This window comes from Canis lupus, chromosome 20 (assembly GCF_011100685.1).
Source record: "Canis lupus familiaris isolate Mischka breed German Shepherd chromosome 20, alternate assembly UU_Cfam_GSD_1.0, whole genome shotgun sequence".
Lineage (NCBI taxonomy): Eukaryota > Metazoa > Chordata > Mammalia > Carnivora > Canidae > Canis > Canis lupus.
In genome coordinates, this window is record NC_049241.1 from 14,877,903 (window position 1) to 14,902,906 (window position 25,004).

Genomic DNA, 25,004 nt, shown 5'->3' on the forward strand with positions numbered 1-25,004 from the left:
GATAAGAAACATAGAGAAAAATAAAATAAGAGAAAAATAAAATAATAATAAAATAATAAGAAACAGAGAAAAATAAAATAATAATAAGAAGAAGAAAAATAAAACAAATAAAACATACAGTTATTCATATATTGATAAGAAACATAGAGAAAAATAAAATGATAATAGAATGTTGGTGAAAGAAAGTATTGTGATTTTCACTTCTATTAATTTGTAAGGTTGTCAAGAAAAGCCTCACCAAGTAAGTGGCATTTAAGTACCAATACAAATAAGGTTAGAGGGCAAGTAACAGGGACATTTAGAGCAAGAAAATTTTTGGAAAGAGGAAGACGTAGTAAAGAGACCCTCAACATCTAGTGATTTTGGCAATTGTGTGTAATAGCAAAGAAACACCGGGCAGCCCTGGTGGCTCAGTGGTTTAGTGCTGCCTTTGGCCCAAGGTGTGGTCCTGGAGACCCCGGACTGAGTCCAATGTCGGGCTCCCTGCATGGAGCCTGCTTCTCCCTCTGCCTGTGTCTCTGCCTCTCTCTGTGTGTCTCTCATGAATAAATAAACAAAATCTTTTTAAAAAATAGCAAAGAAACACCAAATGTTTGAAAAAAAACTTTGCTAACTGGTAGACCAGGAACTGCATCTCTAGCCTGAAACCTATTTTGGTCTGTTTTATATAGTCTTTTTATTTTCATTTTTAAAACTCATCTGAATTGGTTGACAATGTTAAAAAAATTAGGAAGTTTATGCATAAAAATTTTGAAGAACTGGAAGACCTAGCCAAAGGACAGAGCTGGGCACTGATTGGTAATTTAGTGTGATGTGTTTTTTCCAGTTTTCCACAATTACCAGCATCCTACATTGTATATGAGTCACTATTCCTTGAAGAATGTTTCAATCATTTGTTAGCTTCTTTGTTCATGCAGGTAACACAGTTTTGTGATTCTTGGTTTAAATTCACTAAGAGGCAGGATAATAAAATGAATTTTGGAGAGACTGGATTTTCAGACTACTGGTATCAGTAGTCTTTTTTTTTTTTTTTTCTTTTTTAACTTATTGTCCGAGACCAAGTTTAGTATTTGACAAAAGAGAAGAACATTTCCATTGTGCCATGAATTACTAATCAATACCCTTAAATAATTAGCATACCCTTTCTAGGTACATCTCTTGCAGAAGCAATCTGCTTATACATTTGGATATTCTATCTTATTTAGGAGCATACCTATTTGAGAGCCACTAATTAGGGTAACCATAATAGACACAAAGTATTTTTCTTGCCAAAAACTTACCATGAAATCAACAACTCAGAAAGTCGTAGAAAAGGAAAAAAAAATGAGAAAACTAAAGCAGTTAAAGAAATCTATTCAAAATTCAGAGTGCTGAGTGCTATATAAATTAATGAAATCAAGACAAATAGCAAGAAAACAAAAACATTAATTAAAGCTTGACTTTACCTACACTGAAGGAGGCATATGGTAAGGGAATATTAATGCCATGTGAAATAGTTCACAAAAAAGCTCACAAAAACAATCAATATACTGATTCCCTAAAAAAAGTTAAGAGAATAAAAAAGACACAAGTACTCATCTTCAGTGAGAATTCCAAGTTTGGGGCAGCCTGGTTGGCTCAGCGGTTTAGCGCCGCCTTCAGCCCAGGGCCTGATGCTGGAGACCCAGGATCGAATCCCATATTGGGCTCCCTGCCTGGAGCCTGCTTCTCCCTCTGTCTGTGTCTTTGCCGCGTATGCTGTGTGTGTGTGTGTGTGTGTGTGTGTGTGTGTGTGTCTCATGAATACATAATAAAATCTTAAAAAAAAAGAATTCCAAGTTTTTCAAAACACAACTGAGAAGATTAATGTCTTCCTTGATTTTCAACTCTTTAATTTCTTGACATCTACTCAGCATAGTGGGTTAAATAAATAAGCACACTGCTGTAGTCAAATACTGAGGGATCAATTCACTGCTTTAAGCTTTAAAGAATATGTTCATCCAAGAGCAACGAGAGCCAGGCTGACTCCATTGAGGCCTTTTTAGGAGGGTCAAGGTACACGAAAAGACTGGAGAAAAGCAACTGAGGCACAAAGCCTGATGTACATTGCTGGGGATGGTGTTACAGATAACAAGATTTAAGTTCTGACCAGATGAGGCAGAGAAGTAATAAAGCTAAAACAGGTGTCTAGATGCCAAAATGTCCATAATCAGGGAATGATGAGGATGTCTGTGAAGGCAAGAAATTCAGGATTTAAAGGTAGGGCATTATAATGCTTATGAGTGAATAAGGCTTACAATTAGGAAAACATAGTAAGAATGAAAACCAAAATTATAAGAATAAATTTGTAAGCATGAAGTGGACAAATGAATGATACAGCTAAAAGACTATATTATAATGATCAAAACTATGGATTCTGGAGTTAGACTGAGTTTGAAACTTAACAATTTCACCACTTACTGGCTTGGTGACCTTAGGTAAGTTTCTTAACTTCTTGATGCTTCAGTAATAGTAATAATAATACTGATGTGAGTAAAGATAGTTAATACTGACTTCTTAATGGTCATGATGGAATTAAATGAACTAAAGTACAAGACCATAGCATAGTGCCTGGCATGGATTAAGTGACCTATACATGTTAGTATTACCATTGTTACCTTTAATGGTATAACAATTAGAAATAGGGACTTCTGGGTGGCTCAGCAGTTGACCATCTGCCTTTGGCTCAGGGCATAGTCCCAGATCCTCAGGATCCAGTCCCACAACGAACTCCCTGCATGGAGCCTGCTTCTCTCCCTCTGCCTATGTCTCTGCCTCTCTCTCTCTGTTTCTCATGAATAAATAAATAAATCTTTTAAAAAAGCAATTAGAAATAATATGTTCTATCAAGCTTTCAATGTGTATAGCTATAGAACTCAGCTAACAGAACTTTAAGGGAGCAGTAATTATGTCTGTTTTGCTCAGGATTATATTCCTAGATACTAGCACAAAGCTGGCTCTTTGCAAGGTACTCAGTAACATTATTTGAATAAAGTCAGAGATCAAAGTAATGATGACCCAAAAATAATTTTTGTTTTACTTTATAAGAATGAAAATATATTATAGGTGTCCCTCTTGGACTTGATACTCTGAATAACAAAGCAGGTCACAACTAATTTCAAAAAAAGCATGGATATATGTTCACCATCCTAACCAGAAAACCAACTCAGTACATGTTGGACATAGGTTGCATCAATGTTTGAATTATGTATGTTGGCCTGTAGGCTCACATCTTCCAGAAAATTAAGAAAGTAATAGATATAGAAAGTCTGAACTTTTCAAAGCCCTTGTGTACTAGCTGACCATAGGTATATAGTAAAAATCTCCTGTCTCTTTACTTCCTGGCTCCTGCTAACTATACGTGTATTGAAGTGAAAAAAAAAAAAAAAAAACAAGAGAGAGAGAGAATCAAAAGATGGAGCAATATTAACAAAGACATTGAAAGAGCTACCCAAATAAACTTCCATCCACTGACGACATCAAAGTAGGCAATACTCTAAGACTATATTATCGGTTTTATTGCCCAATATCTCTGCACAATTGAGAGTGGGATGAGCAAAAATAACAACTTTCAAACTAAATAATAGCTCAAAGGACTCTAAAAGGACCAGATATGCAGGTGAAACATCAATGTCTAGCTTTGGATACACCACCATGAAAAGAGTCACTAAAAGATCATCAGGAAAGTATATTCAACAGTGTCAGTAAATGCTAGTCATAGTAGTGTGCACTCTTACAATTTTATCATTGCCATCTAAAGTGAAGGCCCACTTTTGAATTAGTGTGAAATACAGTGGCATTTTTAAATCAAAAAGTTTTTAAATGACACTCTACCTGCAAGGCACAACATGAATGATTGCAGTACCAGCAGTTCCCATGGCAACCTCATTTTCAGTTTCCGAGGTCAAAGGAGTTTCAAGTCCAATAACAAGTGAATAGAATCGCTGCTTCTTTTAAGTTTTGTTCAACCTTTAATCTGTGGGAAAGAAGAGACATTACAATGAGATTTGCAGATACTTCTCCTTGTGGTCTCTGCAAATTTGTTTTTACTTGAATACAAATAAAATTCACTTGTGGAAGAGTACTATTAAGGAAGACAAAAGTATGGTAAATTATGAATATGAAGCAAATAAGCAGACTTTCCTTCCAAATAACACTTGGGCAGGGATTGCAGGTGGTGTGTCCCTGTGGCTACTGAATGAAAGCAGGAGCAACTCTGATAAGATATAAACCAACCCAAAGGCAGGGGAACAGACTTTTTTTTTTTTTTTTTTTTTTAACAAGGTTCTCCCCAGTCCCTTAGTCTCCAGTCTCTGTTCTTCTTTACCTTCCAATTAATAATACACTAAAAATGTCAACATGGAAAAGCTGCCACTGAACAAAATAGGGTTAACATTACTGGATCATAAGGAAAAACTCCTAAGGTTTAGAATGGAGTTACATGTGGGAAAGTTGTAACTACTCTAACAATTTAAACATTTTTTTCCCCTTATGCTCTAAGTTTCATCTCTCAAATGCAATAAAATGTGTAGCTCCAGTGCCTACTGAGGGAAATCGTACTGTGTATGAGTAGCTGACTACTAGGCTCTTTTGGACAAATCTAGAACATGATTAAAAATACTAATTCTTCCATTATCCAGAAATCTTAAAATAGGGAAACTCTTGGTTTAAAAAAAAAAGGCTCCTTCTTCTGTATTCCAAAGGCTACAAAGCAAGTAAATGAATGAGTAAAGCAGGCCAGAAAACGGGGCACTCTGTGGAACACAGTCATGTCCTGTCTGAAGGGGGTGGGTGCTCCTTAGCTCAAGCTGATGGCTAACATACAGAGCGCAGGCCCAGGGTTATAAGATCACCTACAACTTTTCAAAGAAAATTTGTAAATGTTATTGATTTTGAATATCTCCCAAGTTTTAAATCTTTGAAGTCAGTTCAAAATATTTTCTTAAACCATATATGAACCAAAGTCAAAATGTTGTCAGATGCCAAAGGTCTGCAACATGACAGTGTGGGACCCAGGAAATTTAACAAAAATCCCCTACCCCTGGACAAGCAGAGCAGGACCAACTCCATTTTGTGCTACACCGGCCACCTCCTGTATGACCCCCACATGACCTCCTTATTGCTTAAGGCACTGCCCCACCCTAGTCAAGCCACTGGGCACCCCCTAAATCAGAAATCGGCTCATAACAATGTAACCCTGCCTTGTGCCTGCCAAAACTGCTGGCCTATTCTGACCAAAGTAATAGGCCAGCTCAAATGGATACTACAGGGTAAGATGTAATTCAATCGGCAACCTGCATGTGGACCGACATGACTGTGCAACTATCTGCGTATCCCATTGGCCACTGGCCCCTATAAAGCTGCTACGCCTCTTAGTCTCCGGGTCCAAGTCCCTGCTCCGCTGTGTCGGGTATACTTGAACCCAAGCTTGAGCTTGTAAATAAACCCTCATGTGTTTGCATCGGTGTCAGCTCCTTGGTGGTTTCTCGGATTCGCAATCTTGGGCAAAACAACAGTAAAACAGAACTCTCACCTCACTTGCTCTCATCTGCCCATCTCTCTCTCCCTCCATAATGCCAGCCAGTCATGTATTTATGCGCATATATATATATATATATATATTATATGCATATATTTTGCTTTCTAGATATTAGGCGAGGCACTAAACTTGCCAAAATGCAGACACTAGGTCTAGCTCAAGGATCTCCTACTCCAGAGGGGACGGTTATACACATTTCATAAAACAACAATACGATATGCCATTGTGAAGGAAGGAAGAGACTTTCAGGCCTGGGAGACCATTATAAAGGAGAAGAGCTTCCACTGGGGTTTAAAAGATGAGCAGGAGGCTACCTACTTACCACATAGTCAAATTTAGGAGAAAGCTAGGAAAGTGGGAGACTCAAATTCTCTTTATAACTCTGGCTATAACCAGTAGCATGGTCTTGGGTATGCAGCCAATCCTCCTTCCTTCTCAGGATTGTGTCAAGGATACCCTCTTGTTAAGTAAATGAAAACTCTTTGAAAAATAGTGCCATACAAATGCTAGGTATTAGTATTACTGTAGCTTCGATATTTTTATTCTGATAATAACCATGGGGCTTCTCATCTCACTCCCACTTATAAGGGAAACACTATGACTGAACACAGGTTCACTGAAAACATGGAACAACACAAGCTCATTAATCAAGGGCTCTTAGTATTAATTTATACTGTGTGGTCACTGAGAAGCCTTTATGTTTACCAGAAAGCTTATAGAAAGTGAAGAACCATCATTAGAGAACTTGTCTTTCTCTCGTGCCCTTAAATAGCTCAGTTTCTGATAAAGCTAATATGTTGTGAAGACAAAAGGGACTCTTAACTTCTGATCTGCTGATGTGACTGAAAGTAGGCAGCATCTCTAATTGGATATGTTCAGATACTCTTCTGACATGCATGGTGATTAGACCATTTTAGATAAACAGGATATGCTGATCAATGAAAACTATTAATGTCTTAAGCAAATGATCAGGGTATTAATAATTAATTTTGCGAGGGAAATGTCATCTCAGACCTGGGGATTGATGTACAATGTTAAGCAGTTTCTTAAAGCAATTAAAATTAGCATAGAAAATGTATCCAATTTCATGATAAAGATTTAATTCATGATATGATGCTATTTACAGTGTGTATAAGAGCTGTAGATTTTTAAGGACGAAGGAATTCCAGAACGCTATTGGCATTTATTTACATTCAGGTAAGGTAATGTTCACCTTTACTAATTAGAAATAATGGGGTCATTGACAGTAATTTGTCTAGTGGACAGGAGTAGCCAGAGAACCAGGTTTTCTATACAGAGCTGAAGATTCATGAATCTCATGTGGGACTGTGGTGCAGGATACAAAGTTTCATAATTTCAGTTTTTCTACTAAAGCCAGAAAGAAAGCTACAAGATGAGCCAAGAGTTATGGTAGTAATAGATCTCCTCTGCAGCTCAGAGCTCTCCCTGGTTTATCCTAAGGTGGCTATAGCAAAAGGTGGTATACTCAGCACTAGCTTTGAGACCTTGCCCAAGAATTAGACTCGTAAATCCTAGAGAGGAGGCTACACAATGAAAGAGGACTTGTTTGCTTTATATGACTGAGCCAGAAGGAGATTAACTGAGAACTTGCAGGATATTTTTTTATACAATGCTAAAGAGAGCAAAACTCCTCTAGCCTCCAACCCTTGAAACAATTCTGATATTCTGATATTAATAGTAATACCAAAGATCTCCCTATGAACTACTTAACAAAAAGCAGGATTCAGTTCTCCCTTAAGAGTCCTGGTTTCTAAGAACTTACATGTAGGATCTGATCATATAATTATTTGATTTAGCACTCTGCTAAATTAAAATGCTGCTGGTATCCAAGTAGCTCTAATTCAGCTTAACAAGTAAGTAGATTTGCTTACTGTGAAACAATAACAGTTAAAGATGTTGAGTGTGCGGAGGTAATAAGGCTAAGGGTCCTGTCCTCAAGATGCTCACTATTGGCTTGACAAGAGAGGGTACTAAACCAGTCATATTTCAGTTCAATGCATGTAAAAAAGTCTGTAAAGTACAAGGTGTTAAGGATGCAAAGAAATAACTGAATTGGGAGTGGGGTGGTGGGGCAGAGGCTTCAAGAAAGCTCTCCAATGGCCCTAAACAATTGAATTGGATTTAAAAGATAAAGGAGAGAGAGAAGGAAATTCTAAGCCAAGGGGATAAGGAAAATACAGACACGAAGCTGAGAACTTGAGTGTTGAAGTTACTGCAACACAAGATAGGCAGCAATGTCTGAAGAGTCAAACTTGTGCTTTAATTCTGGACCTCCCATTCCCTAGCTACATGGCTCATTTGTAAAGTAATGGCAATAATACCTGTCTCCCAGGCTTAGTGTAATAATTACTGAGAATTTATGGAAGGCAATAAGGATGGGTCCTTGACACTTAGTTACTATCCTTTAAAAAATAGTAGAGCATAACCTAAGTTAGGGGCTGATATCCAAACTACCTTAAATGTATATTAAAGAATTTGGACTTGAATCTGAAGGCTAAGTTGATAAGAGGAATGAAACAAGGATAGGACCTAAAAAAAAAAAAAAAAAGTTGACTTATGTGTATGGGAATCTACTTTAAATGCAATCCCCACAAGTACATAATATCTTTTTTCCTTCTTTTTCTCCTCTGGTCTACAAATTAACTACATCTCTAATTACTAAGTATACTTCCAATATATAGCAAAATTTTCAAGGCCTCATGGCAGTAAGACAGATCGGAAAAAAGATCGGATTTGGAATCAAGCACACTGACTTCTTTCTTCCTGGTTTTGCCTAAGTTATTGGACTTGGGAAAGCCATTCAACTTTGTAAATATATTTGTCTATAGATTGGGGATCATGGCACGAGCCCTATCCTCACAAGTGTGCTATAAAGGTCAGTTGACATATGTTTTGAAAGTTATTACTGTTTAGATGGAGATTAAAATCGTCTCCCCAAATGGAGTTTAAACTTTGTGACGATAGGTAATCCTTGCTTTATTCGTTGATATGTAAGAGGCACATGGACAGTGCATGGCACAGACTGGACAGTTAACAGTTGGTATGTAAATGAAAAAACAAATGTTAACTAATATCTTTTGTGGACATACCATGTACTTTTATATTCTCTTCTATTCCATCTTCATAAGGACCCTGCAGGTCAGGCATCACTATCGTCTATAAAATCATAGCCTTGGCAATTAGATTTTGAGAGCCTGTGGGAGTTGTCCAAGGTCAAATGTCTAGAAATCAATAGAGCCAGTACTCAAATCTATGTCTTTATACTTAAAGTCCCATGCTCTTTTCTACCACAATGACAGAAATGTAAATAAAGCTATGTGTCTTTTAAAGCATGACATAAAGTTCTGATGGTGATTCTTGGATCTGCTTTTCACATGTTGGCCTTCTGCAGAAATGAAGCCAGATGCCAGCGAGTAATAGTGTAGAATCTGTGTAATATTTATAATGCAAAGATTCTGAGCTGAGATCAAGTCAGAAGGCTAACACATTTGTGTTAATTCACAAATCTTGTGACAGCACAAATTTGAGTAAGTTCCTTTCCCTCTAAGTTTAAGAGCAACGTGAACATTTGTCTTCTTACTAATTATTATTTAGAGTGCAGCTAGTCTTAAGGTAGGAATTTTAAAAAGGATCATCCACATTTCCCAGTTGTAAAGTTGAACATTTTTAACTCTACAATTAGCTAATGAGGTGTGCAGTCAATCACAATGGTGGGGAAGCAGTGAACAAAACTGAAAGCAAGAGAGAAATCTGGCTTCCTTAGAAAGCAATCTGCCAATCATTTCAAAGGAAAATGGCATATAGTCAAATCTGAAATTTCAATCAGTCAACAGATATTTACTGAGTGCCCGTTATTCAAATGGTAATATGCAGAATGAAGAGTCAAGGTCAAGGTCTTTGTCCTCAAGGGCACAACAACTCAGAAGGTAGAAAAGATTACAGATTATACAAGTTAGTTTATATGCCAAATGAGTAGTATATATAATGCATATTTCCTATGGTTATGGTAGCTGGCCTACAGGTTCTTCTTGCAGGGTGAAAATTCTTTTATCAATCAAATTAGCTTACTAGATTTTCTCCCTGTACCAGCTTTTTATTCTATGTACTAGAAGAGAGACATTTCTTTTTTTTTTTTTTTTTTTTTTTTTAAGAGAGACATTTCCATTTCTATTTCCCTGATGTCTTCCCTGCCCTGCTTCTATGGAGACTACAACAAATTTTCTTTAGGAATGGTGAAAAAAATGTGGATTGGTTAGTTTCTCTCATTGGATTGCTTGTCCCAGGCATCTCAAAGAACAGAGAAAACAGTGTAAAGAAGATATAAAGAGTCTGTATGTTTGGAAAATGCCACTTATTTACCAAGAGGTAGACTTGGCAGAAGATGGAATCCCTTATTTAGACTGTACTCACCTACTGAATAGCTGATATGGTCTCTCTTTCCATCATAGGACCTCATTAGAGAAGATATTGAAGAATTGCAGACAGTGGGTTAACGTGGACAATTTCCCCCCATTTATAAAGTCTTTTCTGCACAAAACAGTATCTACTACTTGTGGCAATTCTAACTAGAAATATAATAATTACATAAGGCAGACATCCTCAAGGATAAAAACCAAGCAAGCCAATATCTCAATTTTTCAGTCACTGAGAGTTACTTCTTATACATTCTGAGAACCAAGAAAATTCTATACACTAATTTTTAATAAATTTTTATTAAAGTTTCTTAGAATATATACCCACCAATCACTTTCTCAGTATACTTTCTCCTTATAAGACCTTAATCTGCTTTGATGTTGGACTTTTCAATTTGCTACTAAGAAAACAATTTTCAAAAAAACCTCAGTAATCCCAATAATTACAGTGCAGCATTTCAAAAGATCCCTGGATTGAGACTCAGCTTTGTAATATAACTTGAAGTCTGGAATTGTGATGCCTCCAGCTTTTCTTCTCTTTTGCAAGATTGCTTTGGCTATTTGGGTCTTCTGTGGTTCCATATAAATTTTAGAATTGTTTGTTCTAGCTCTGTGAAAAATGCTGTTGGTATTTTGTAAAGATTGCATTAAATGTGTAGACTGCTTTGGGTAGATAGCATTTTAACAGTATTTATTCTTCAAATCCATGAGCATAGAATATCTTTTCATTTCTTCGTGTTGTCTTCAATATCTTTCATCAGTGTTTTATAGTTTTCAGAGTGTAGGTCTTTTATCTATTTGTAAGTATCTTATTATTTTTGAGAAGCATACACAGAATTTAAAAGGAGTACATTTCATTCAATTTTGCTAGATGGGAAAATAGTATAATCTGAGAAATGTGAGAGCCTCAAATAGCTTTGGTGATAACAAAGCCATGGTGACTACCATTCATTTGCTAATCATCTTCCAAATACACAACTGTTCTCTGATACTATGATACAAGCCAAGCCTTCATGGATCCTTAGAAGCAATCTAAAACTAGACATGTAAAAGAATGAAACTGGACTACTTTCTTAGACCACACACAAAAATAAATTCAGAATGAATTAAAGATCTAAATTTGAGATGTGAAACTATAAAAATCTTAGACAAGAACACAGGTAGTAACCTCTTTGACATCTGCCATAGCAACTTTTTTCTAGATATGTCTTCTGAGTCAAGAGAAACAAAAGTAAAAATAAACTATTGGGACTAAATCAAAATAAAAAGCTTCTGCACAGTGAAGGAAACAATCAACAAAACTAAAACTATTGTTCAAGCTTTATTTAATCCTTATTTTTATTAAAGTAATACATAAACATAGCTTAAATACTTATTTCTACTCCCTGGGGGGAGCTACTTTCCAGGGAAAACAAGTTATTTTTCTGGTATGTATCTTAATTTTGATTAAATACAGATGCTTAATTTAGATTAAATATAATTTTGATTTGAGGCTTTAATGTACTACTAGTTTATGTTTGATGAGAATTCAGCTCTCTTAACTAATTATTCCCAATATCAGACACACATATCTGGGTCCACTGTTGTCTGACTTTAGCTATATCATTTAATTTGGTTAAAATTTTTGAACTAAGTCCCACAGTATACTGCTTTTATTTCCTTTTTGTATTAGTTGGGAGTTTTTAGTTAATAATTTCCCCTTTAGATACCTGGGTGGCTCAGTGGTTTGGCGCCTGCTTTCAGCCCAGGGCGTGATCCTGGGGTACCAGGATCCAGTCCCACATCAGGCTCTCTGCAGGGGGCCTGCTTCTCCCTCTGCCTGTGTCTCTGACTCTCTCTCTCTCTCTGTGTCTCATGAATAAATAAAATCTTAAAAAAAATAATTTCCCCATTATTTGCTTAGGTTTCTAACTATCACAAATTCATCCTAAACATTCTACCATATCTAATACTTTCAATATTTTTAAACGTATCTTACAGTCCATCAATTTTAATAAGTATTTACTTAAAGCATGTAGATATTGAACACTTTCACAACTCAGTTGAGAAACCAATGGAAATGGTGTCTGTCTCCCATCATGAAAACCATGTATTCAAAGCTATAATTGTATGTTATGTAATTATCCATATATAAATACATAGAGAGTATATATATGTGTGAGTTGCCAGTACAAAATGTGTAGTTAATAAGCAACATAAAAGTGTATGTGATTGGGGGCACCTGAATGGCTTGGCCGGTTAAGTGCCAGACTCTTGATTTCAGCTCAGGTCATGATCTCAGGGGACATAAGATCGAGCCTCACTTGCAGCTCTGTATTGAGTGTGGAGCTTGCTGAAGACTTTCTCTCCCTCTCCGTCTCCCTTCCCCCCAATCCCTGTGCACACAAGTGCACTCTCTCTCTCTCTCTCTCTCTCACACACACACACACACACACACTTTCTAAAAAAAAAAAAAAAAGATATGTGATTAAACTATTAATGTTGGAGGCAATGTAATGGCAAAATATAACACAAAATAACTGAGGAAATCATAAACAATAGATATCTACAGAGTACCTACTATATAGTAGTCTCATAAATATTAACTCGTACCTTAAAAGAACCTTTTAAGTGGCACCTGGTGGCTCAGTTGGTTAAGAGGCCAACTCTTGATTTTGGCTCAGGTCATGATCTCAGGGTTGTGAGATGGGAGTCCTGCCTTGGGCTCTATGCTGGACATGGAGCCTGCGTAAGATTCTCTCTCCCTCTTCCTGTGCCCCGCCCCCTACTTGTGTGCACAGCACGCATGTTCTCTCTTTCAAATAAATAAATCCATCCATCCATCCATACATAAAATCTTTTTTTCAAGATTTTATTTATTTATTCATGAGAGAAACAGAGAGAGAGAGAGAGAGAGAGAGAGAGAGAGAAGGCAGGGACACAGAAAGAGGGAGAAGCAGGCTCCATGCAGGAAGCCCGATGGGGGACTCGATCCCAGGTCTCCAGGATCATGCCCTGGGCCAAAGGCGGTGCTAAACCGCTGAGCCACCTGGGCTGCCCAAATCTTTTTTTTTTTTTTTTTAAGGGAACCCTTTAAGGTGGACAATATTTTCGTTTTAATGGTTAAATAAATTGTTCTTTGTTACAGCTAATAAGTAATAGGGACAGGACATGAACTCTAAATTCCCCGCCCCCCCCACCAAGTTTATTGAAGTATATTTGACATACACTCATGTGCATTATTTACAGTGTAAGCTTTGATGAGATTTCAAAAATTTATGCAGTCATACAACCACCACTACTATCAAGATGTAGAATATTTACATCACCCTTGAAATGAACTCTAAAAGTTCAACCTCAGAGTATAGATATTTAAGCTCTATGTTGAAATTCTCCCAAGCAGTTACAATGCAGGTTTATCAGAAGAACAGGCAATTGTAGCATTTAAAAAATATACAGTATTTTGCTCTTATTTAGACTGCTTCTCAGATACTTCATCTCTCCTTTAGAATGTCATTCCCATATCTGTACATTCTCATTACAATAAAAACAAGAACAAAAGTAGATCATAGCTGAAGACAGGGAAATACATGGCACCTCCACTCCTCCTCCCCATTCCTATGGAAAGCAAAGCTAATTAAGGATGGCACTCTTCCTTGCTTAGCCCAAGGGCAGTCCCAGAATCTTTTCAACATAAAATTTCAAGCAGACACAACAAAATCAATATAGCTTTCAAGTAAAATTAAAAATTTCTTTGCCTTCCCTATGGTGGTTGAAAACACTGGCTTTAGAATTACTAAAGCCAGGTTCAAATCCCAGTTCTACCATTTAGCTGTTGACCTTGGGCAAGTCATTTAACTTCTGTTGGCCTCACTTTTCTCCTTGATAAAGTGACAAGGATGATAGAGGAATAGAAGATAAAATATTTATAAGTGGATTTTGCTAGAAAAAGTTGAGCATGGGTTTTGAGTAGGTGAACTTGTTGCGAAAAGTTGATGAGCAAGCAGTAAAACATCTGGCTTCAGGAGACAACGGATGCAGGAAAGCACACTGTACCAATGGGGGAAACCCATGATTATACCAGATTCCTTCCTGAGCACCAGAGGAGAATGTATGGAGGTGGTTTGGGGTAAATGAAACTGCCCAGAGACTCTAGTCTCAGTCTTGCTCTCTGGGTATTGGGAAGTCAACTTTGCAAACTTTTTTAAGTCTCCTACCATCACAGCAGGATGGTTTCTTAGCAACCATCTCACGTTTGTTTTCCTTCTGCCCACTGGTGTGCTACAGAGTGCCAATTCTGCTAAACTCTCAAATAAATCACTGTTAATGAAGCATGCTGCACATACAGACAGCAACAGGCATTTTTTAATCACCTAAACTAAAGAAGAGCTAAAGGTAAGCACAAAACACTCTAATACCTAATATATTAGGTGTCAGATTTAAAGTGGCAAGAACCGTATGACTTTCAGAGCTTTTACTTCAATACACTTAGTGGGAAAGTAAAGCTTACTAGTATATTCATCACTATGCACAGCTTGCCAATTGCTTGGACAGCCAAATCAGATATCCGGTAGCTTAAAAGTGAGTCTGTATCTACTTAATCAGAAGCAGAAATAAGATTACAAACATAAATGTACAAATTATGATAGGCTATAACAATAAGGGACTAACGTCTTTTACAATCTCTCCTTTATTCACAAATTATTAACTATACTTTTAGTAACTGACAAGCCAGTAATGAATAAGGTAGATATAATCTGTCCTCATGAAGTTTATTTTATTTTATTGAGGAGTAGGGAACATGGTACTTTAAGGGTGTTAGAACAGTAGACAACCAGGAAGTGTACCAGTATAAGTTGAGTATATATGGTTTTTAGAAACAGACGTAAGTTTAAATCTGTTTCTTTCTTTTTTTTTTTTTTTTTAAGATTTCATTTATTTATTCATGAGAGACTAGGCAGAGGGAAAAGTAGGCTCCCCACAGGTAGCCCGATGCGGGACTTGATGCTGATGCCGGAACCCCAGGATCACACCCTGGGCCAAAGGCAGATGCTCAACCACTGAACCACCCAGACTTCCCTAAATCTCAGTTTCTTATATCTAATACCTGAATTGTTTTGTAAAAGTTATTTCTGACCCTTCAGTTTTTTATCTATATAATGGAGACATTGCCACCTACTCTAAAAGTTCACAGAGGGGTGACTTGGTGGCCTAGTCAGGTAAGTGTCTGCCTCAGGTCATGATTTCTGGGTCCTGGGATCCAGGCCAGAGTCACGCTCCCTGCAGCGGGGCGTCTACTTCTCTTCTCCCTTTGCCCCTCACCCCACTGGTGACCTCTCTCTCTCAAATAAATAAAACCTTAAAAATAAGAGAAATTCAAGGAGAAATATATGAGCTAATACATGTAAAATTGTCATCACCATAATAACAGTCTTAATAAGGGCTTTGTCTTATCTATGGGAACTTCGAAGTCTCTCTACCTCCTTGGTGTAGTGATAATATAGCATCTATATTCATAGTTTTTAATTTCATGCAATGATAAATTGTGCATTCCAGATCCTCTGCTATCCTTTACAGAAATAAATACTATATAAGAAAATTTATCTAAAAAGAATATACACCTACAGTCTATCTGGCACAGTGCTAGGCACTGGATATCATAATAAAGTTGACAAAGTCTTACCATCCTAGAGGTTGGATTCTAGTGCATTTTCCTGTTTATTTTCTCATGGACTCATTTTCTTGAAGAATGGATTAATTTCCTGCAAAGCACACCTCAGTATCATTGTTCTTTATTCTGGGACTGCATGTAGATTATAGGATGTTTTATGTCTTTTGACAAACTCTTTTGAATTCTTATTTGATACAGAATAGTTTACTAGAAGTCCCTGAATAATAAACAGAACTATTTAAGCAAAGAATCACCTGCATTTTCTTGTATTCTGCATCAAAATATGTACCTTAGACATGAAAAATGGCAGAGTGATAAAATGACAAACTATTTTTTTTTCCTTGAGTACTTCTTACATGTCAGTTACTACCTAAGATTTTATATAGATTATCTAATACAATAACTTGAGGAGGTAGGTATATAATAATTGCCATTTCAAAGAGGAAATTGAAGCTTGAAGAGGAATTGAGAGACTTATTTCTTTGGTGTTCCTTCTCCTGCTTCCTCTGGACCTGTAAGTGGCTAATTTCCTCTCAGCATGTTATGTCAGGGCAGATAGCACTGACATTCAAAAATAAAGTATAAAGTTGGTAAACCTCTCTGCAAAGGTTGTCTCTCTCTGCATTGGTGGGGATACCTAAGCATCAGATGCAAACTAATGACTGAATGATAGCATATGGATGGATGCAGAATCATTAGCATGGCAGGGGATATTTTTCCCCTCTTGTATTAGCAGCAGAAATTGTGAATGTGATTGTTTAAGTTTATTATTGTCCTTATAAAAGGGTGGCTATCCATTAAGTTAGTTTCATAGCCAAAACAGGTAGCAAGTGATTGATGTGCTCTTTGTTTAATTAGGGTGACTAAGGTTAAACTGGGCAAACACTATTTGGTTCAGGGAAAACCAGATTTCAGGTCTGGCCTGTCACATATATAACAGATGTCCTGTAGTTCTGGGTGTGAAATGAGCACAAGCTGCCAATTTACTTTTAGCCATTCTATTTATGTGCTTATTTAAAATGCAATAGAGTGATCATTTCCAACTATAAAGTGGCTTTTATCTGAGAATCTCCAAAGGACAGTACGTTAATTCTTAGTACACTGGTTGGGGTGAAAGGTAGGTTCCTGCATAATGGTTTTTAGGAAAAAACTCGCATAAAAGACTATGGTGACTATATATTATTTAATACATTAAGAAGAAATACATATGACTTTGTTTAAAGTTAACCCTGGGGGGTAAATATTAATTTAACAGTGGAAAAACCCAGTTGACTTATCTTAACCATGTGATCAAGGTTAATATCACCAGTGATAAGTCATACTGGCCTCAAGCACCTTCTCAAAGTGGTGCTGAAAGAGGGCCACAGTATTCTTTGGTTTCTTTGCCAATAATGCCTAATCTCACCATAATCATGAGAAAACATCAGACAACGGAGTAAGATTCTGTAATATAACTAACCAGTCATCTTCAAAAGTGTCAAAATCACAAAAAGGCAAGGAGAGAGTAAGGAGCTATCATGAACTGAAGGATATTAAAGAGAACTGAATACTATAAATGCCACTATGTGGGACTCTGGCTTAGATTTTGGAATATAAACAGGACATTATTAAAAAAAAAAACAGTGAATATCAAATAAGGCCTGTTTTTTACTTAACTGCTTTGTTAAGTAACCACATCAATTTTGTACCCACATCAGTTTCCTGGATTCAGTTATTATATTTTGGTATCTAAGATGCAATATTAAAAGAACCAGAGTGAAAGGCATACAGGAACTCTGTACCACTTTCTGGTAACTTTTCTGTAAGTTTATAATTATTTCAAAGTAAAGCCAACACTGTATCAATCATTTCTTAGCTTGAGATTCAGACTTTAGAAAAAAATTTTTTTTGTCTTTACAACAGATCTGCCTAGAAAGAAATGTGCATATATCATACCATAGATGTTATATTTATGGTTTGCTACATCATCTCTGAATGAAGTTAAAAGATCATGAAAGTTTGCTGATAAAAGACACAATAGTTGGAGAAAAACTATGTGAAAAAATTATGTCTGTATGCCCAGGTTGTAAGCTATATTGCCAATGTTGTTACTTTGTGGCAATTCAATTAATATTAGATTGCTGAATAGTCAAATTAAGGTATGGAAAGAACCAGGCTTAATTTGTGTTTCCTAATGATAAAAATAAATAAATAATGCCACAATTCTGTACTTCTTATATGCTAAAAAAACTGCATGCAGGTTTTTCCTGTACTTTTCACTTACTATCATTGTGAGCTCTTTGTAATAAAATGTAAGATCTATGTAAAGAGAGGAGAAATATATGAAAATGGGCATAGTTGTAATACTATGCACATTTTTTCATGATATCAAACTCCTTCCTTAAATTAGCAGTCTAGGCATGCTGTTGGTACAGAAAATGTAATTCCAGTTACCTGTGGAAACTAAGAGGTAGCTGTTATCAACAGAAAGATTTTCAAATTCTAATTAGTGACAGCTTAAATTCTGAGACTGAGCTATTTCAGAGATGAGGCAAAGGACTAAACACAGATTTAAATAGTTGAAGTTACTTCAGGAAAACTCAATTCCATGGCTTCTATTAAAGTCCATGCCCACACAGTTCAGGTTTTTATTTTATTGCCTCTCAACCCCTTACTTGCTACATTTCAGGACAAGTTTTCAGGACAATATTTTCAAGTAGAAAAAAAAACTTGATGAAATATGTCCTCTCAGTGCTTATGTTTATGTAACTATAAATATGCATAAGCTTTTATCTGACTTTTCCAAGCATCACATTTCAGGTTCAGTTTGTATCTCAGGTTGCCTTATGGAACCTCCACCAGAGGGAAAATGAAAAGCTCCTTGGGAAACAGTAACCTTGATGGATGGAAAAGAATAACCTGCATAAATACAGTGGAAAGAGTCATCCAAGGATCTAGCTGAGTGCAAGGAAAACAAAGTTTTACCAACCAGAAATAAATATTTTTATGTACTTTACAGTGTTCTGAGCTCAACAGAGTAAGTCCTCAAATAGGGTTAGTGGTGATGGTAAGAGATATGCATCAGATTGTAATGATAGACTTGTATCTCTTCTAAGATCTGGCATCCATTGTTCCTAAGAGATCCTGCATCCTGCTTTCTCCTGAATTTACACAAGTGAGGAATGAATCTGGTAGCCATGATGAGTGAGCATGGTAATAGAAACCAAGAAAAAAAAAGAATAAATGTATTGCTTCTATCCTGTTGATATTAACATGGACTGTATGGAAGTTGTTCTTTGATCCAAATCTTTAAACCTCAACCAATGGCTTTGTCCTACTGCTTTTAACACTTGATTCTCCATCACAATTGCAGTAGCCCCTAATTAACTCTACAGCTTTCAGTTTGGATATCAGAAGTTGTATTTCTAAGCAATGTTAAATAGCCAAAATAAAATATATAAGTACTATATAATTCATATATATTTTATATACATGCATATATATAACATCCCAGGGTCCAGTTGTCCACACAAAATAATGTGTTCTATAAAAGAAAAGGATTAAAATAAACCTTCATATCTTTTTAAGTGTTTCACTGTGCCAGAATAAAGCAGACATACTTCATATATTGCTATTTAGTGACACAATATTATGCTGCATTCTAATTGAGAATAACTTCCAGAAATACCTCATGCATTTGCAAGTAAGAAGCACAGGTGTACAAGGACAGGCAGGGTGTGTAATTATACGTGTGTATATTTATATGCCCACCAGTTCTGTTGTCTTAAAACAGACCTAAGGCAAGGCTCTTTTAGGTTAATTGCTGTTGCTAAGAGAAAGGCTCAGGTTTGCCTTCGGAGTCAATCATTTCCTTCAGGTGTAACAATCAGATTGGCCTCTTGGTGCCATTTTTTGTCTAACTACAAATGGGTAATAAAGTCTCCTTGAATTTTCTAAAAATACTTTTTATTATTCATTCTTTATAATTTTTCTAATACCTTAAATTAAAAGGCAGTTTAATGTTTCTAATAGCAAGCAGATGGTTTCAGGGAAATATCACCTGGTTCTTGGTTTCTTAATAAAACAGAGGAGTCTTGGCATCATGATATCTGCTTAAAAGGAAGAATCTGGAGCAATAGGTCAATAACGGTAGATTCCACGGTAAAGCTATAAACAGCTTAAGGAAAGTCCCATATCTGAGCAGGCCAGACCCCTCTAGTTCATTCTCTCATTCCAGCACTGCTGTATTACCAGAGTACAAATATGATCAAGCCACTCTCTACAACTTTCTACCTATCTTCAATAATGTTACATAACCAGAAAAACCTATTAAATTCAACTCCCACCCATCTCTGCAGCATACATCCACATTAGAACCATACTGTGGATTAGCTGAATAAAACCGGCAATCTTGGGGCAGCCCGGGTGGCTCAGTGGTTTAGCACTGCCTTCAGTCTAAGGGCCTGATCTTGGAGACCCAGGATCGAGTCCCACATTAGGTTCCCTGCATGCAGCCTGCTTCTCCCTCTGCTTATGTCTCTGCCTCTCTGTCTCTCATGAATGAATAAATAAAAAAATCTTAAAAAAAAAAAAAAAAAACGGCAACCTTGACTTACTATCTTTGTCTCTGCTTTTCCCCCCATATCTCTGTAGCTAGCTTGAAATTCGTTTTAGATTAGGACTTAGGTGCCTGGGTGGTTCAGTCGGTTAAGCATCTGCCTTCAGCTCAGGTCACGATTTCAGGATCCTGGGATTGAGCCCCACACTGGGCTCTCTGCTCAGTGCAGAGTCTGCTTTTCCCTCTCCCTCTGCCATTTCCCCTGTAGGTGCTCTCTCTCTGTCAATTAAATAAATAAAATCTTTTTTATTTTTTTAAAGAAGTTAGGACTGTACCTTGACTAGTTTTGCTGACAAGAATTTGTGAGTTGGCTTGGGATTTTAAAAGATTTCAAAAAGGTTTACATATGATGACCTATATAGTAGTTAAATTATCTGTTTGATGATTTGCTTCTCAATCATGGATTCTCCAATATGTTTAAGAGTTAATATGACAAAATCATCCCAAGTTCACATCTGTTTGGGGAAACTGAGATAGCCAAAGTGGACAGATCACTTTATTGCAAGACTTCTTATGGCCTTCAATACGATGACATTGGATTTGTCTAAGAGAAGAGGTATTTTGGGTGGTGTTTCCCAGAACTGCTTATTCCTCTTCATTGATGAATATCTCATCTCATCCTCAGAACTCACTTTGGGACAAGTCTGCCATTTATAGAAATGACTGGCTATTTAAGTACCACATTTAGTCCAAAATTTGTTTTTGTAAATAAATATTGGTGGAACACAGCCATGCCTGCTCATTAAAGTATGTCTATGGGCTGCTGTTGCGATATAATGGCAGGGTTGAATAGTTTGCAAAAACGATTATATAGCTAGGAAAGTAAAAAATGTCTTTTTTTTACAGTAATGTTTGCTGATCCCCAATTTACAGTGATATTTTGTTAAGCATCAATGTAATTATTAGTTGGACCCACTGCTGATGTGTTCTACAAAGTTGTTCTACAAATGCAACATGAAATGACCCACGAAACTGCAGAGCATCACATTTTCCCTACACACTGAACTGACCAGCAGCCTTTTCTAGTTTGAAGCCTGGACTGAGTAAAACAGGTTTGCATTGTCTGCTCTAAATCTTAATTAAAAACTAATACATATTCTTAAATTAGCAAATTAAAGCTAGTTAGGGGCATCTAGGGGGCTCAGTCTATTGAATGATCCACTTTTGATTTCAGCTCAAGTCATGATCTCAGGGTCCAGGGTCATGGGATCAAGCCTTGCATTGTGCCACTGGGTGTGAAGCCTGCTTAGGAGTCTTTCTCTGTCTCTCTAAATAAAATTTAAAAACAAAACCAAATATAGGCATATTTACCACAAAGAAGTCTAAAACAAAGAACTGGGATCCCTGGGTGGCGCAGCGGTTTGGCGCCTGCCTTTGGCCCAGGGCGCGATCCTGGAGACCTGGGATCGAATCCCACGTTGGGCTCCCGGTGCATGGAGCCTGCTTCTCCCTCTGCCTGTGTCTCTGCCTCTCTCTCTCTCTGACTATCACAAATAAATAAAAATTAAAAAAAATAAAACAAAGAACTTAAAATATTTTAAGGACAATTAATTAAAACACTAACATACTGGAAATTTTACTAAAGACAATCCTGATACCTAATGTACCTAAAGTACTTCATTACAAAGATTAATCGTGATCACACAGGCTTAGAGTAGAAAATGGTTTGTGATATAGATTTGATCTAGATGAAATATCAATTCATATACAGTAGTACATAGACTAGTCAGATGACATGATTCCAGTTTGGTAGTTAAATACATAGCTTTAATTCCTAGTAGAAAGCAGCTTTTTTTATTTCCTCAATTGTTAATCCATACATTAAACTAATTCAAGTATTGGTTTGGTTCAGGGCATATGCAACATTACTTTGTAAATTGCTAAGTCAACTGGTCCTTGTTTACTAGAAAACAATGAAATGAAAAGAAACAATTTAGATAGCAGTAACTTCTGGTGATATTTACTTGCAGAAATAAATTTTCTTTATTTCTACAATTCAGCAGAATTCGTTTGAAATCATGTATCACACACCTTTTTTTTTCATCCTCATTCTTTCCAGCTTCTACATCCCCAAAACACTGTAAGGATATTGCTACTGGTTTTTGGCTCTGGTCTCTTTCTCTGTACATGCTAAAAAACATGTGATGCCCTGGGAGAAACTATGAAGTGCCTTTATGCTCCTTTTAGAAGCAAAAGTTGATAGTTTCTTTTCTTTCTTTTAGAAAGTTTTTTTCTCCTAATTTTATTTATTCATGAGAGACAAGGGGAGACAGAGGCAGAGACATAGGCATAGGGAGAAGTAGGCTCCCTGTGGGGAGCCTGATGTAGGACTCAATCCCAGGACCCCGGGATCACAACCTGAGCCAAAGGCCACCCAGGTACCCCCCAAAGCTGACAGTTTTATTTTTCCTTGTGGTAACAGCACTTAACATATAGGAGTTTTGTTATTTCTTTCAAGTAGCCCTTTGACTAGAAATAAAGAACTCTGCTTTCTATGTTCTTGTTTTTGGGATGAATGACCAAACTGTTCATACATAAATGAATTCAACTGCATGGGCTGTAAAAAAAAAAAAAAGAAAAGAAACTAACATATAGTACATATAGAGATATAATATTGTAAACAGGATATGACCCAGAATGAGTGTTAGTTAGGATATACAAATCCAACTCACTATTCTCATGGGAGATTTCAGTTCTTGATTCTCTCTTATAGTATGAGCATTCCCCCAGCATGAGTATGACTCTTGTGCTTAAAATAGAAAAGCTTTATAAAACACAGCTCCTAAACACAAATCAACTGCTTCATCTGGTATAACCAGTAACTTGATCACCTACTCCTAACCTAGAGGAAAAGCACTCTGTCTAGAATTACTGTGAGAGGACATGTCGTTTTACAAATGGACAACATCATTTACAGGTTGAAGCATACATCTCTAGGAAATTAAATGATTTCTAAGAAAATACATTGAGTGAGTGGCAGAGACAAAACTGGAGTTTTGGTCTCTAGAATCCTACTTTCTCCTCCATTACACCATAGCAACTTCTTTATAAGGACCTCTCTAGTCAAATTCCAAAAGACTTTTCCCAAACTCCCAGATATTCAACTGTGCTTTAGTCAAATTGGGTTTTCTACGCATGAGCTTGCTACATATACTGTCTACTTAGCTTTGCTTTGACTGTTTCCTCCACTCCTCCACCATTTAAAATGAAATTCTCTTGACTGTCACCCTCTAAATAGCTAACTTTTCAAGATGCTATTGAAAAAGCAATAGTTTTTCAATAGGTCAAAGTTACCCCTTCTGTGCTGAATAATAAAGCACTTTTCCTATATTTTCCCTATGTTACTTATCAAATCCCAATTGTAATATAATTCCATATTAACTCCTGGATTAGGATGTAAGCTCACTGAGTTTAAGTAGAATCTATAATTTAAATATCTGCATCCCTCATAATATGCCCAGAACCCATCCCATCTTGTACACCATGGGTACCAAACCTATGAACACTAAGTCACAAGGGCAGACAGATGTGTCTCATCACTAGCAAAAACCGACAACTGCGCTTTCCAGAACTTATTGTTTAGCTTAATTGTAAAAGTCAGAAAAACATGAATTGTTGTTCTGTCAGCCTTCTGGAATTCTCCCTATCTCCAACATTCCTAAAACACTATTCTAAGTGGAATCTACCAAAATACCTGAACGTTCTTGCTTTTTATTTTGTTGCTTGTAACAGTACCATGAGTTTTAACCCACTGGAGCCTAGATACATGAAACCATTGAAAGGGGACTTACTGCTCTTTACTTTGGTTTCACTTATCTTAGGATTCAGTTCACCTTATGTATGTTTTCCCCTCACTTTATATATTGAGCAAATTATTCTCCTTGAAAGAATAGATAGTGAAGACAGATAATTTTGTCTTCTTGGTCAGATGGGAAAGGTATCTTGCTTTCAAACCAAAATAGTTAGCAAGAAAGTCAGAGAATCCATTTTAGCCCATTTTTATTTCCTCTCTGATGCTTTACTGTTTCCTAAATAAAATGAAGACAATATGTAGATTATAAATGAGGAGTTCTATTAATAACTACAGAAAAACAAAAACCTAAAAAACCCAGTTATAAGCCAGTAAATTCAGCTAACGTTGGTTATTCACAATGCTTATGCATAAATCCTCTAATAGAAACTGGCGTGGGAATAAATATTTATAAAAGAGTTGATGATCAACATGTATCTGTACATCTCCATTAGTGAAGATACTTATTTCCTTTCTGCATTATTCAAAACCCTCACATGCCTGACAAAATGATCTTCCATCATATGCCCTCTGCTATTACTATTAAAGAAAGTGGTTAGTGCCTTTTTCTTAAAAAATGTTTCTGAAATTATTTCAAAATAACACTGGTGATGTAAGTAATTTCTTCCACTTTGTCTTAATGTAAGTTTAGGAATCAATTTAAGGTAGTGTATTTTTTATCACTATAAGTCATCTTGATCCATTATCATTATGGAGTAATAATAAAGATTTTGTGTGTGTGTGTGTGTGTGTGTGTGTGTAGGCCTACACAACACTCAAGCATATAAACTCTTATATATAAACATGTGTACACACACACATACACAGAGTCAAACATTTTACTTCTCCTACCAGCCATACACATTTTGGATTTTTCAGTTAAGTCCTAATTTTCTCAAAATATTTCATTACATATTAAAAAAATAACTGCACAATTTCTTGACTAATATGGATCTCTAGGAAGTGATCATCTTTTC

General features: G+C 36.4%; 1 protein-coding gene across 13 annotated transcripts in view; it reads right to left on the minus strand.

Moving 5' to 3' along the window:
• CNTN4 (contactin 4) overlaps positions 1-25,004 on the minus strand; it is a 916,127-nt gene that overhangs the window by 464,931 nt on the left and 426,192 nt on the right. For all 13 annotated transcript variants that reach the window (XM_038565823.1, XM_038565822.1, XM_038565816.1 and 10 more), the window contains one exon: positions 3,853-3,994. In XM_038565823.1, coding sequence (XP_038421751.1) covers positions 3,853-3,907 — 55 coding nt within the window. In that variant the 5' untranslated portion in view covers positions 3,908-3,994. The remainder of the gene's footprint in view (positions 1-3,852; positions 3,995-25,004) is intronic.